Source organism: Podarcis gaigeae, assembly GCF_964106915.1.
Source record: "Podarcis gaigeae genome assembly, chromosome: 2".
NCBI classification, from domain to species: Eukaryota; Metazoa; Chordata; class Lepidosauria; order Squamata; family Lacertidae; genus Podarcis; species Podarcis gaigeae.
This window is the reverse complement of record NC_139679.1, coordinates 45,521,762-45,534,391: the sequence shown is the minus strand read 5'-3', so window position 1 is coordinate 45,534,391 and position 12,630 is coordinate 45,521,762. Positions and strand designations below refer to the sequence as shown.

At 43.3% G+C, this 12,630-nt stretch overlaps 1 protein-coding gene across 1 annotated transcript; it reads right to left on the bottom strand.

Moving 5' to 3' along the window:
* Positions 1-213: 213 nt before the first annotated feature.
* Positions 214-12,333, bottom strand: GET3 (guided entry of tail-anchored proteins factor 3, ATPase). The gene is made up of 7 exons (XM_083718222.1): positions 12,166-12,333; positions 10,805-10,952; positions 10,271-10,419; positions 8,859-9,009; positions 8,401-8,508; positions 2,891-3,088; positions 214-1,686 (listed from the first exon to the last, which is right to left on the bottom strand). Exons 1-7 carry the CDS (start codon positions 12,327-12,329, stop codon positions 1,555-1,557), a joined length of 1,050 nt encoding a protein of 349 aa, XP_083574348.1. The 5' UTR covers positions 12,330-12,333; the 3' UTR covers positions 214-1,554.
* Positions 12,334-12,630: the final 297 nt, after the last annotated feature.

The following is a 12,630-nucleotide window of genomic DNA, read 5'->3' as shown; positions in this document are numbered from 1 at the left end:
TAGAATGTTGAGATGCAGAGTTGAAAAGCTTTTACTTATCTGGTAATCAATTTACTCTGAGTTCAGCCATGCTAAGGAAGGCCTAATATTCAAGGGTGCAATGGGAGCCTGCCACCCCAAGCACCAAAGTAGTTATGGTGGATCATGCCCATGCTTTGCTAGCTCACCCACCTCATTGCCCATGGTCATATAATACTCCCATTAAATGGTCCATTGCATTTTTAAGTCAAGTTTATTTTCCAGTTTCCTCTAAAATGAGAACAGGCAGTCAGGCTTGCTCCCATCCATTTGATCATACAATGGGATACAGTTTTACCTTGGTTTTCGAACAGCTTAGTTCTCCAACGTTTCGGCTCCCGAATGCAGCAAACCCGGAAGTGAGTGTTCTGGTTTGCGAACTATTTTTGGAAGCTGAACATCCAACGGGGCTTCTGATTGGCTGCAGGAAGCTCCTGCAGCCAATCAGAAGCCGCACTTTGGTTTCTGAATATTTTGGAAGTCGAACAGACTTCCGGAACAGATTCTGTTCTACTTCCAAGGTACGCTTGTACTTTTGAAAAAAGAAAACCCAACAACAGTTCAATGAACAGCAGTTGGGAACACAGGAAGCTGCCTTATACTGAGTCAGACTATTGGCCCATCTAGCTCAGGACCGTCTACACTGACAGACAGTGGCTCTCTAGGATTTCAGAGAGATCTTCCAACCAAACCTGGGGATACTGGGGAACGAACCTAGTACTTTCTCCATGCAAAAATGATGCTCTCCTATTGAGTCACAGTCCTTCCCTTAGGAGAATTTTGTCTCTGCCATAGACTGCTCTATATACACACATACACATACTGTGGACCATATATGCTATGATAGTACTGACACTCCAGGGGACTAGAATGTATATATATGCTCAGAAAGCATAGGGGGGCATATTTTTCAACCGCCACATCTCTATTCCAATCCCTGTTTGTGAGACAGTATCTTCATTCTGGACCCATTTCACAACCTTAAGCAGGAGATTTTCAAGATGCTTCTTAGTTTCCCTTGCAGAACTTGAAATTGTCCCCTGCTGAAAATTCCCCAGCATAAATTAAAGTGGCAGCCTGATAGACGAAAAACAGCAAACTACTTTCCCTTACAGTTTATTTACATACTTCCCATGGCCTTAGTGCTGCAAGAATGTCAGTCTCTGTGTCATCATAGCACCTGACTTAGGACTCCAGCCAGAATGGCTGGAGACATGATCCAAGGAGAAGTCAGAGTGGAAGAGAAACAAAAAGTGACCCAAGTTTAATTTAGCTAGCTGGTTATGTGAGGAGAAGGGATGGAAGGTGTAGATCACTTTTGGGATGTTCCAAGATGTTAAGTAACAGGATTAGGGCAGAAACAAGTGGGAACACCAAATTCTGCCTCTTCCAACCCCACCACAAGCCTCTCAACCACACAATTTCTGTAGAAGAGAGGCTGCTGGAAGGGGAGGAGTTCCAGCAGATAAGGGGTGGGAAAGAGGAAGCACGGAATGGTACAGAGGGGATATCAGTGGGAGCCAGTCCATAGGGGTTTCATTTTGCACTGGGTGGCTTGTAGGGCTCCAGTAGCAGACTTGAAAAGGTGTTGACTTTATCAGCCCCTCGCACTTCATGGGGCAAGAGTGGCAGCTTTACAATGTGAAAGTCTTCATAGAGGTCTTCCATCTGGAGGAGGAAAAGAAAGACAAATCAAAAGGAGCATCTGACTATTACAAACTTCTTCTTGGGAATCAAGATGGAAGAATCTCAGCAGCAGTTCCCTGCTTGGTTGGAAAGTGTGCTCTGTTGACTTTGGAAGACCCTCTTTGCAACAGCACTAAGAAAAGTAATCCTCTTGCTGTCTAATGGCAATCTTAAACTAATTTTGAACAGCTTTACAGCTGGGCCCTTGGAAGACCTGGTACAGATTAACCATCCCTTGGTTTACTGAGTGAAGGAAGGACACATGGAAAAGGCACAAGTGGCAGAAAGAAAAACAGAGTACATAGTACTGAAGAGGCGATAGGACAACTGGAGTGGGAGATGGAGGTTTTGGCCCAAGAAAAATGTGTAAAACTTCCCCACAACTTTTCAGGCTGAGTAATGAATGAAGAGATGGCAAGGGTGGAAGTCACAGAAAAAGGATACCATGATTAGAAAGAGGTGGATGGATACAAAGGCTGCAAAAATCATTCAAAGGGAAAGAAGAGGAGAGTGTAGAAAAAGCAAAATGGAATACAGAAGAAGCAGAAGCAACAAAATGGCAGAGAAAAGTGAAGCCTGTCTGTGGAGGCATTGGGGAAGGTCTGCATATTTTCCCTGGACAAAAACTACTCAGTTTACTAGTAAACATTCCCTTTCATTTTCAAAGAATAATAATAGTGAGGTTGGACTGAACAGAGATAAAAGTTATAGAAGAGGAAAATTCCACATTTCCACCTGAAGGCCAGATTCCACAAAGAGCAGCACATATGGAGGAGACCCGCTTCCTGCCTTCTACAGCAAGACAGTTGCAGGACCCATTTCTTAAACTGCCAGTGGCTACTGTTCACCTGGATATTTGCACCCCTCTAGAAAAGCTAAACACTTGCCGTGGCAATGGAAAGGGGAATGCTGGGAGACAGGAATTCTGAAGCTGAAGGTAAAAGTAGAATAGCAAACTTCAACCATTCAGAAGTTTAAAGTAATATTGACCAAAAGGGCTGGGAGTTATAAAGTTAGGTATGCAACTCAGAGACCTTAACAGTCCAAGTAGACAATATTAGGACCAGACAAGATGGACCAGTGGGCTAAATCAATGTAAAGCAGATCCCCAGGCTTAGATTGGTGCCTGACTGCTGCCACTTCCCCAAAATGGACACTGAAAAATCTGAACAGTCTCTAGCCATACCTGGTCAAGGTATTTGGACTGGATTTTGTGCCGGGCCTCACACATCTTGCAGGGCTTCTCTGGGTCAGGGAAGACCAACTGATTGACTATGATATTGTGCGTGTCGATCTTGCACTTGGCCAACTCCTGGATGAGCCGCTCTGTTTCATACAGGGACAGGAACTCAGCAATACAAACACAGATGAATGTTGTTTGTTCCTGGGGAGGGGATAAAGTGCCATTAGTTCACAAATGCAAATAAAATTGTAGGAGCTGGTCTCCCATCCCTGGGAGTCACCTGTGTGCTGCTGTCTCCCCCACAGTCCCTGTTTCCACCTTAAATTCTCAGCTTCTACATTCCTTCCACCACCATGGTTTTTTTAGAGGAATAAGGCCAGAGGGCAAAGCAACAAAAGCTGTTGCCCCTCAGGAAGCAATATGGCCACTTGTCCTCAGGTTATCTGCCACCTGAACACCTGTTCACATAGTCCACACCATGTGTCACGTCTATCTCTGGGTACAGGGGATCAGCCATTGCAATCCCATCTTTTCCAGTTAAGTTCAGAAGGCACACAGATCACGTCTACAGAATCTGGAACTATCCTTTCACCAGCATGGTCGAGAAGAATGGCTGCAGTGTTTAGTGTAGGGCACTTGGGCAGCTGGTAACTTCCTTGCTTATCTAGGATAGGCACAGAAAAAGGAAACACAGCACTTATGCACCCTGCCTTGTTTCTTAGCTCAGATAACAACAATAATAACAACTTTTTATTTGTACCCCGCCCTCCCCGGCTAGAGCCGGGCTCAGAGCAGCTAACATCATATAAATAATACAATATGCATAAAAACAAGCAATCAATTGATTAAAATGCATCCCAAAATTAATTCAAATAAATTAAAATTAAAACTGGACAAATGACAATCCTCAGGTTAAAACTGAAAGCGGTTAATACTCGCCAGGACCAACTGTTTCTACTGATATTATAAGGACCTGTGAGCGGGCTGGGAAACCTCCTTCATGCTTGTTCTTATACAAAGAGAAAATGAGTCAGACTGAACCCTGACCAAAGGCCTGGTGGAACAGCTCCATCTTGCAGGCCCTGCGGAAGGATGTCAAATCTTGCAGGGCCCTGGTCTCTTGTGAGAGCGTCCCACTAGGCCGAGGCCACAGGCCAAAAGGCCCTGGCTCTGGTCGAGGCCAGTCTAATTTCCCTGGGGCCCAGAATCTTCAGGGTGTTGTTATTTACAGACCGTAAGGTCCTCTGTGGGACATACCAGGAGAGATGGTCCCGTAGGTACAAGGGTCCTAGGCCGTATAGGGATTTAAGGGTTAAAAACAGCACCTTAAACCTGATCCTGTACTCCACTGGGAGCCAGTGTAGCTCCACCAGGAACCAGACAAAGGGGGAAAGCACCCAAAGAGGCTGCTAGCCCCCATATTCTTTCAGTTCCTCCACCTACTAGTGTGGGAGTCATAAAGCCAAGGCAGAGGCTTGTAAATACCGCAGGGTGCCCCCTGACCTCGGCTGACCAGCACTCTGTGCCTTACAATGTATTAGGATGTATTGACCCTAAATGGAGTTGTGTTTCCTCTGGGCAGTGTTTCCCTATATGGTGATGGGTGTAATAAAAGCCTTGACTGGATGAGGTAACGTGAGACATTGGCAAACGGCCATGCGGCTGGGAGAACAAAGGAGAATAAATCGGGAGAGGGCAGAGAAAGGAGCTGCTCTTACCATTCATGAAAATACTCGCTGCCTCATTGTGTCTTTTTTCTATGCTAAGCACCATCTAATGACGGCAGGACTCCGTCATACTAGAAGGACAGAAAGGAACGAAGAGTGACTAGAATATGTTTATGAGGCTGCCTCTTCTTCCAGCCTTAAGAGTTTTAGCTTAAAGGCAGGAGCAACCCATAGCACACAGGGAGGAATTCGACGCAGCTCTATGGCAAATGTTTTGCCAGCTCAAGCATTTCAGCCTGCCAGACAGAACAATCCCCTCTCTCCACCCCATGTGCAATTCTGGGGCTGCAAGGGGGGGGGAGCCCTGTTGAATTAGGGCAAATATTTGTTAGGGCTTCCACTTGTGGGACTTATTAGCTGAATCCTGCCCCCAGTCTCCAGTAGAAGACTGGAAATTCACCTGGCCATTTAAGGCAATCGCTCACTTGAGGTGACCAGCGAAGTGGCTAGATGCACGGTTAAATTCTTTGTCTCTGCCCGATTGTTGCTAGACTTACTTTGCCTAAGGAACACCCACACTTGCATAATTCATAGCAAAATGGACAATTAAATGCAGAAACCCAGCCTTTAACTACTCTAACATGCAAACAATACAAAGGACAAGGCTGACATGCCCACCTCAGTGCCCTACAAATAGCTCCCTAAAGTCATGTCCCATCCTGTTACCTTCAAAACCCTTGCCCATCTTTACAAGATACATTCCAAGCAATTAGAAACAGGGTGGGTAGCAGGCAAAAGTCCTGACAATTATAGCCACACCTGGATTTGCAAATAATGTTTTCAAAAGTTAAGGAATGCTTCTATTACTAGAGATGCCTGCTGGCCTATTCTATCCTTCAGTCAAAACATGAAGATCCAATGCAGCATTCCTGCATCAAATAACTCATCTGTTGTCGACAACTCCCTACCTGCCCATATGGCCAATGGTGAAAGTTTGTTCAGCTAACAGCTGGGAGACAAAGCTTTATTATTATTATTCCTCTAAGCTAGAAAAAATGTGAGCTGGTGGGACCCCGCTACCCACCGCTTCTCATTTTGTCACGATTTTTTACTTCACTTCCTTTATTAAATGTTATAAAGTTTAATTTAAAAAAATAAATTACTCTGAGCAAGAGTCTAGTAAGAAAGTGTAACGTTCACAGGGGTATAACTAGAGCAGTTTACAACACAATGAGATTTGCAACATTTTGCAAGAGAAACACAATGTTCTTCTATGCCTTTGGGGCAAAAAGAGAGCCAGGAGGCATGCAATCCCTTCATTCCTGCTCCTTTACCATATCAGCTGTTATAGCAGCCGTGGAGCACATTGGTCACATAAGAATGCACAAGAACCAGTGTAGTAATAGTATGCAATAGCTTCCACTAGCTGAGATTCACAAGTTGAACAACTGTTTAAGATTTATGTTTCTATCTCTTTAGGTTTCCCGCTGAAACTACAGCCAATACTCAGGAAAACAAAGCACAAACCCTGCAAAAAAAGAAATACCACCAGGGTGACTGACTGGCTTAGACATATTAGTTGGTCTCCCAGGATCTGAATGAAGCACACTGTGGGCTTAATAAAGAATAAACTAATATGCTAATACAGTCGTACCTTGGAAGTCGAACGAAATCCGTTCTGGAAGTCCGTTTGACTTTCAAAATGTACTGGAATCAAGGTATGGCTTCCGTCCGATTGGCTGCAGGAAGCTCCGGCAGCCAATCAGAAGCCGTGCCGGACGTTTGGGTTCCAAAGAACATTCGCAAACTGGAACAATCATTTCTGGGTTTGCAGAGTTCGGGAGCCAAAATGTTCATCTCGCAAGGCGTTCGACCTCTGAGGTACAACTGTACCAGAGTTGAACTCCTCACCCCACCAATTCCAAAAATCACTCCAGCCAGTACCAGCTGTTTCCTGTCAGTGTAAATGTACATTAGCAGAGTAGCTGCCATGAATGGAAAACACTTGCAAAATGTAGACTTGTCAGTGCTATGGAGACTTGTGTATGTGACATGCTTGCCCCCCCCCCCAAGGTCTTCCTGATCCAGCCCCAATCCAAGTTGGGTCAGAAAATCCCCACTTGAGGTCTCATTCTTTTCGGCACGTAGCAACTTCACTATAACTGGAAGATTCTATTTTCAAACTGATCGCTGCTACAGTTGGAAAGATCAGGAAAAGTATCTGGATGCCCTGGCCTGGTTTGAACATTATATTAGAACAAACTATGGTTTAATTAAAATATGCAGCATGCATATTTATTGCTCCACACCTTCCCTGCTCCTGCTGCAAAATAAGCCAGAACCTAGGTTATTGTGACATCTGAACTTTGGAGGCAAGCAAACTACACGCCAAATGGACAATGACAGTAAATAAGGATTACCAAGCGATAACCCTGCTCTACAAATAAAACTTAAGTTTACTACATGTGCTTGCAGTCATCCACGGACTCCCCCTACTGTCAAAATTGTATTACAAGCTCCTTGCAGGAAGAGCCAAGATTTGTGAGCTTGAGTGCTCGATCTTAAAGAGAGAGCATATGTGCTGTTGGAATAATGGAAACCTGGTTGAATGGAGATAACCAGTGAGATGTGGTTATCTTAGAATTCAAATTCTATAAGGAGGACAGGAAAGGGTATACTGGAAGTGGTCATGCTCTGCACATTTAAAGAGGGCATAGAGTCCAAAAAGCCAGAAATCGCCAAATGAGCAAACTCTCCCACAGAATAGTTGTGGGTGGCAACACAGAGGCCTCTAGATAAATTTAGCACCGGAGACATACTACCATATATCATAATATCATTTATATCTTCAAATATGTAAAGGGCTGTCACATGGAAGATGGAGCAATGAATTCAAGTTACAAGAAAGGAGATTCCGACTAAACATCAGGAAGAACTTTCCACTGGAAGGTGGTGGACTCTCCTTCACTGGAGGTTTTAAAACAGAGGTTGGACAGTCATCTGTCATGGATGCTTTAGAAGAAATTCCTGCATTGCAGGACGTTGGACTGGATGACTCAGGATCCCTTCCAGCTCTACAATTATATGATTCTATAAATACAAAGGATGAGATTCTGTAGTAATGGGTGAACTCTGTTTGTTTGTTTCCTTCTTGTCATGACTGGAACACAAATATGCCCAGCCTGTGTGAGAGAAACTGAAGTCACCCTATCATGGAACATAGTTTGTTGTTGACTTGCTGATCATGGCATATTAGAGAGCAACAAACCATGACTCATGGCTTATTAGAGAGCAACAAACCATGATTCCTGGTTCAGATGTAGGAAAGAAGCCAAGTATTCAATCTGATTATCGTGCGCACAGAATGGAAGAAAGTCTGGCTTATCATTACATGCAAACATGGCCCCTGTCTAGATTTAAATAGCATTCATTTTGACCTGACCTGACCTTGTTGCTGTTTCATGGAATAAACTAAGCAGAAATTGATCTCTAGCTACTTCCAAACATTAATGAGTTACATTTCAGTGTTCTTTTTCATTACTTGATAGAATATTATGCTATGAGAGAAGTCATCTTTAGCCTGATCATTCTAATGAACTAATATCATCTGGAAGACTGCAACTATTGAATGGACTGAAAATGAATATTACATTTGAGAAGACAATTTTAAAAGTTTTGCAAAATTATAAAAAACAAGTATATAAATATAGCTAACTGAATTAATGTTAAATCTAGTGAAGCGGTCACAAATGTAAGCATGTTTCATCTTACTATACATTCCAAATTCACCTTTGCCAAGAGTGAAGTATCACCCCCCCAAACCCCTCATCTTTGCAGAATACTTGCCGGATCCTTGAACTGCTCACTGACTGAGCGGATGACAGGAAGGGTCTCCTCCAGCTTGGAGGCCAGCTGGTCAGCATTCATGTCTCCCAGGCCAAGCATGTTGCACATCTAGTGAACAACAGAGAGGGAGTTGCAATGAGAGATTTCTATTAACAGACAACAAGTCACCCCTACATGTCCTGCATGCAACAGAGGAGGGAATAAGCAAAACTTGCTTATCAGCTCAACTCAGAGTGACAAAGCCAATACTCCAAGGGCAATATGTGCTACTGTGTCCTGCAAGCAACCCAACAAATCAAATCGATTATTTCATGTTGCTTCCGAGTGTTGCAAGAATAATAGTAGGGTCCATGCAAAAGCTTGCAAAATGCCACACGGTGGAATTTTTTTAAAAAAGATGTCTGGCATGGTCTTCTTTCCAGGAACGCCTCATTTTTCTGGCTCCTCTCCCATTTTACCTGCGATATGAAGGGACTGATCTGGTTCTTTATCTGCATCAAGCGGCCTAGCCCCCGCTCCACGATGGTGGGGAAATTGAGCAACCGTAGTGTGTGCCCAGTGGGTGCTGTGTCAAACACTACCACGGAGAAATTCATCCCTTTCACCAACCTGTGCAGGCCAGAGAAAGAACCATCAGCTGGAGCAGTTATAAATAGTCACCTCTTTCTTTATACTGACCTTCCCCAGTATACATATACACTTTAAGGTTCACTTAATGCTAGTGCTTTCTTTGCTCTGTGAAAGAAAACTTTGTATGTGGAATCCATGTCGTGCAACAACAGATGTTATGGTACTTTGGTGCACAAATTTGTCCAGTGCAATAAATGATGCATAAATCACAAAAGGTTGAATCCAATATTAGCCATACTCAGATTAGAGTCATTGAAATTAATGGTCATGGCTAGCTTAGGTGAGCCTACTTATTTAAACAACAACTGAAGTCAGCCCCGTACAGTGTTCAGAACTCCCATTGTTCTAGGCACATTTTGCGACAGGGAATTTCATTAGGGTGAGCAGTTTCTGAGATCTGGGCACAATACTGTGCCTAAGATTTCAGATTAAAACTACAGAGTAGAAGGAAAGGAGGACCTTTTTCTGCCTCCCCACTTCCAGCTACTCTTTGAAGACTTGAGAAGAGACCCTCTTAAGAATATTAGAGGGATGGGCAGGGGAAGGACTAGATCATGTGAAAAATGAACATAATACTTCAGCTGCAGTTCATTCATTTTCAGATTTGTATTTCTGTTATTTAAAAAGTGTAGTATTATTATTATTTATTTTCTATACCGCCCTGTACCTGAAGGTATCACACATTCTGTTTTTGCGCCCATAACCTAGGTTTAAGGTGCCATTTAGCTCCTAGCTTTCATATCTCTGTTTCTAACACTGACCCTGTATAGTAAAGTATTTAATGTTTTATTGCGCTTTTCTATTTGTTGGAAGCCACCCAGAGTGGCTGGGGTAACCCAAGTCAGATGGACAGCATATAAATAAATAAATAAAATTATTATTATTAATTATTATTATTATTATTACTACTACTACAGGGAGCCTACTTAATTGGATACAAACCACAAATAATACAATAACCTTGTGCAAAACATACTCAGTTACTATGCTGGACTATCCTAATGGCTAAACCATTCGGATTGGGATACCTCTGGCTAACCCAAACTTCATAATGGTGAACCCAGTAAAATACCTTTGAAGTCTGGTCCTTCTGCTTCTTAACCCAAAAACCGCTTTAAGGTTTGTTTGTTTTTTAACCCACAGTCAAGCAGTGTATAAATTTTATGAAATAATAAATAAATAAGCCTCCCACAGGCTAGAAAAGGTTAGAAGGCTTGATGATCCAGGCCACAGTTCTTACCGCATAACTTCTGCATAGCTCATGGCCTCATCAATGCCAGGAAAGGCACTCATAGCCTCTTGCATCATCTTCTTGCCCATACTCAGCATGTTATCCTCCTCAAAGAACTCATCTGGAAGTTCAGCCACACCTAGGCTGGGATCAATCTCCTGTGAAATAAATAGAAGGATCAGCACCACTTTTCATAAAGCAAAAACAAAGTCATTCAGCCATTCTAAAAAACTGCTTTAAACAGTTACAGATAAATTCTCGAGGTTACAAACCACTACATTAGTCACATCTCTTAAAATACAGTGAAGAGAAACCAGTTAAACAAAATATACCATCATCTCCTCACAGTCCAGGACACAGAAATTTTGGAGGAAAAATTCAGTTGGTTTACTTGCCTTATTGCTACATATCATAATCTATTCAGTGTGAAAGAGCAAGGTCAGAAAAAAGAATGTTTTCACCCCTGCCTGATCTTTTCCTATATGTAATAAGAACCATATTTTTTTGCTCAATACTACCCAGTCCCTTCAGAGGAACACTCACCATGGCAAAAAGGTTATCATAGCCCTTTACTTTGGTGGGGACTTTTGAAAATTTCTGGTCGAAAGCATCTGATATGTTATGAGCAGGATCGGTGGAGATGATGAGGACACTCTCCCGCACTTTGGACAGCTGCACAGCCAGGCTGCAGCTAGATTCAGGAAGTAAAGCAATGTGCAGTTATTAACATCACAAAAGGAAATACATACAAACATAGAACATAAGCTCTTCAGCTATCACACTCTTAATAGGTCTGTTCGGATTTGTCTACCTTAAGAGATTATGATCCAAAGACTTCCAACTTTGCTCCTCTATGGAGGTGCTTACTTGTCACAGACAAGCAGCTACTCAGAAGCAGCCAAATCATATGCACATTAGCTTAGCAAAACAGCTCACTCCTGAGTAAATGACAGCTTCAGCTATTTAACTTGTGATACCCCTCTCTTTCAAGACAGGTTACCTCCACCCCCCCACCCCGCAAAAAAACCAGGCCAAATAATATATTAATGAGTTTCTTATGAGTCACCACAAAGTAAATCTAGAATATATTGAAAGCCCACACGTTAAAAGGTTTAACCCTAGACATCAAAATCCAACACACACCAGCCAAAATTTAATAGCCTCTAATACTTGTGTTCTAAGTTCTGATCTACAATTTTAAAAATCTTTATGAAGAAAAGGCATTGCACAATGGGAAACCTACCACTGCAAGGTTATTCCACAACAGCAAGGCTAATATAATCAAGAAGGTATTGTTGGCAGAGTTGCACAAGGAAGTAGGCAAGCTACAAATTAAGTTAATCCAAGCCATTTGGGGGTTTACAAGATAAAGCTATACCTGGAAGGCAATGAGTGTTCTCAGTCCAAGTACCAGAACAATTACATTCTTCAGAATTTGTCTGAAAGTGCATTCTGCTCTAAATGAAGCTTTCAGTCATCAAGGACAACCACACATAAAAGCAGCTTCAAATACTTAGCCTTGAGATTAAGAAGGCATAAATGACTGTCAAAATATGAATCTGAAAAAGGAAGGCACCCAACCCCTATGCTTCTACTTAGTTTCATCCAGTCTCGCATCTGAAGCAGGGTGCCCCAAATCCCATGATATTTACGTACAGTGGCATGAAGTTGCATACAATTCGCTTGCCTAATAAGACACTATTCTCCATAGCTTAATGAGATGCGGACGTTCAACAGGTAGAGCTTTTGCCAGCAAAGGTTCAGCGATATGAAAGCTGCGTTTGCTGGGTTTCTGCCTGTCACACAGCTCCTAAAAAGGCACAGCAGCAGCTGCCAAGGAGAGAGAAAGGCGGAGGCAGCAATGTCTGCCATCCCTCCCAACGACATCTCCCCGACCAACTCACCTGCAGGTGGTCTTGCCAACGCCACCCTTCCCTCCGACGAAAATCCATTTCAGGCTCCGCTGCTCGATAATGTTGCTCAGTGTCGGCTCCAGCGGCTCCACGTCAGGTGCGTCCTCGAACTCATCCGCCTCAGTCGCCAACCCAGATGCCGCCGCCGCCGCCATCTTGAAACCAAAATCACGTGACAAGATGCAGAGCTACACCATCTTGTAGGGAGATTCAGGTTGGTTGTCCCCGCTCAGCGCCTTCGCTGATTAACAGGAAGCAAGGCGCGCAAGTACTCTTCCCGACCTCGGTCTGCTCTTCAAATCCTTCAATCACACAAGGTGCTCAAACCGGTGCGTCACAAAAAGGTAGAGTAACACAGCAATTGCACCCCTTCCTAGTTGGCTGATATGGTCTTGCCCACACTTGTCTTATCTCAGCCTATTGGCCGGCAGCTTCCTTTCTTGATTGGCTCCTGAA

What these genes read in the sequence shown, in the direction of transcription:
- GET3 (XM_083718222.1), bottom strand. Translation starts at nt 12,329, where the DNA reads ATGGCGGCGGCGGCGGCATCTGGGTTGGCGACTGAGGCGGATGAGTTC. An exon ending in ATGATAACCTTTTTGCCATG is followed by an intron (nt 10,420 to 10,804) that starts GTGAGTGTTCCT and finishes TTTATTTCACAG; the next exon opens with GAGATTGATCCCAGCCTAGG. An exon ending in TCAGTCCCTTCATATCGCAG is followed by an intron (nt 8,509 to 8,858) that starts GTAAAATGGGAG and finishes GTTGTTCACTAG; the next exon opens with ATGTGCAACATGCTTGGCCT.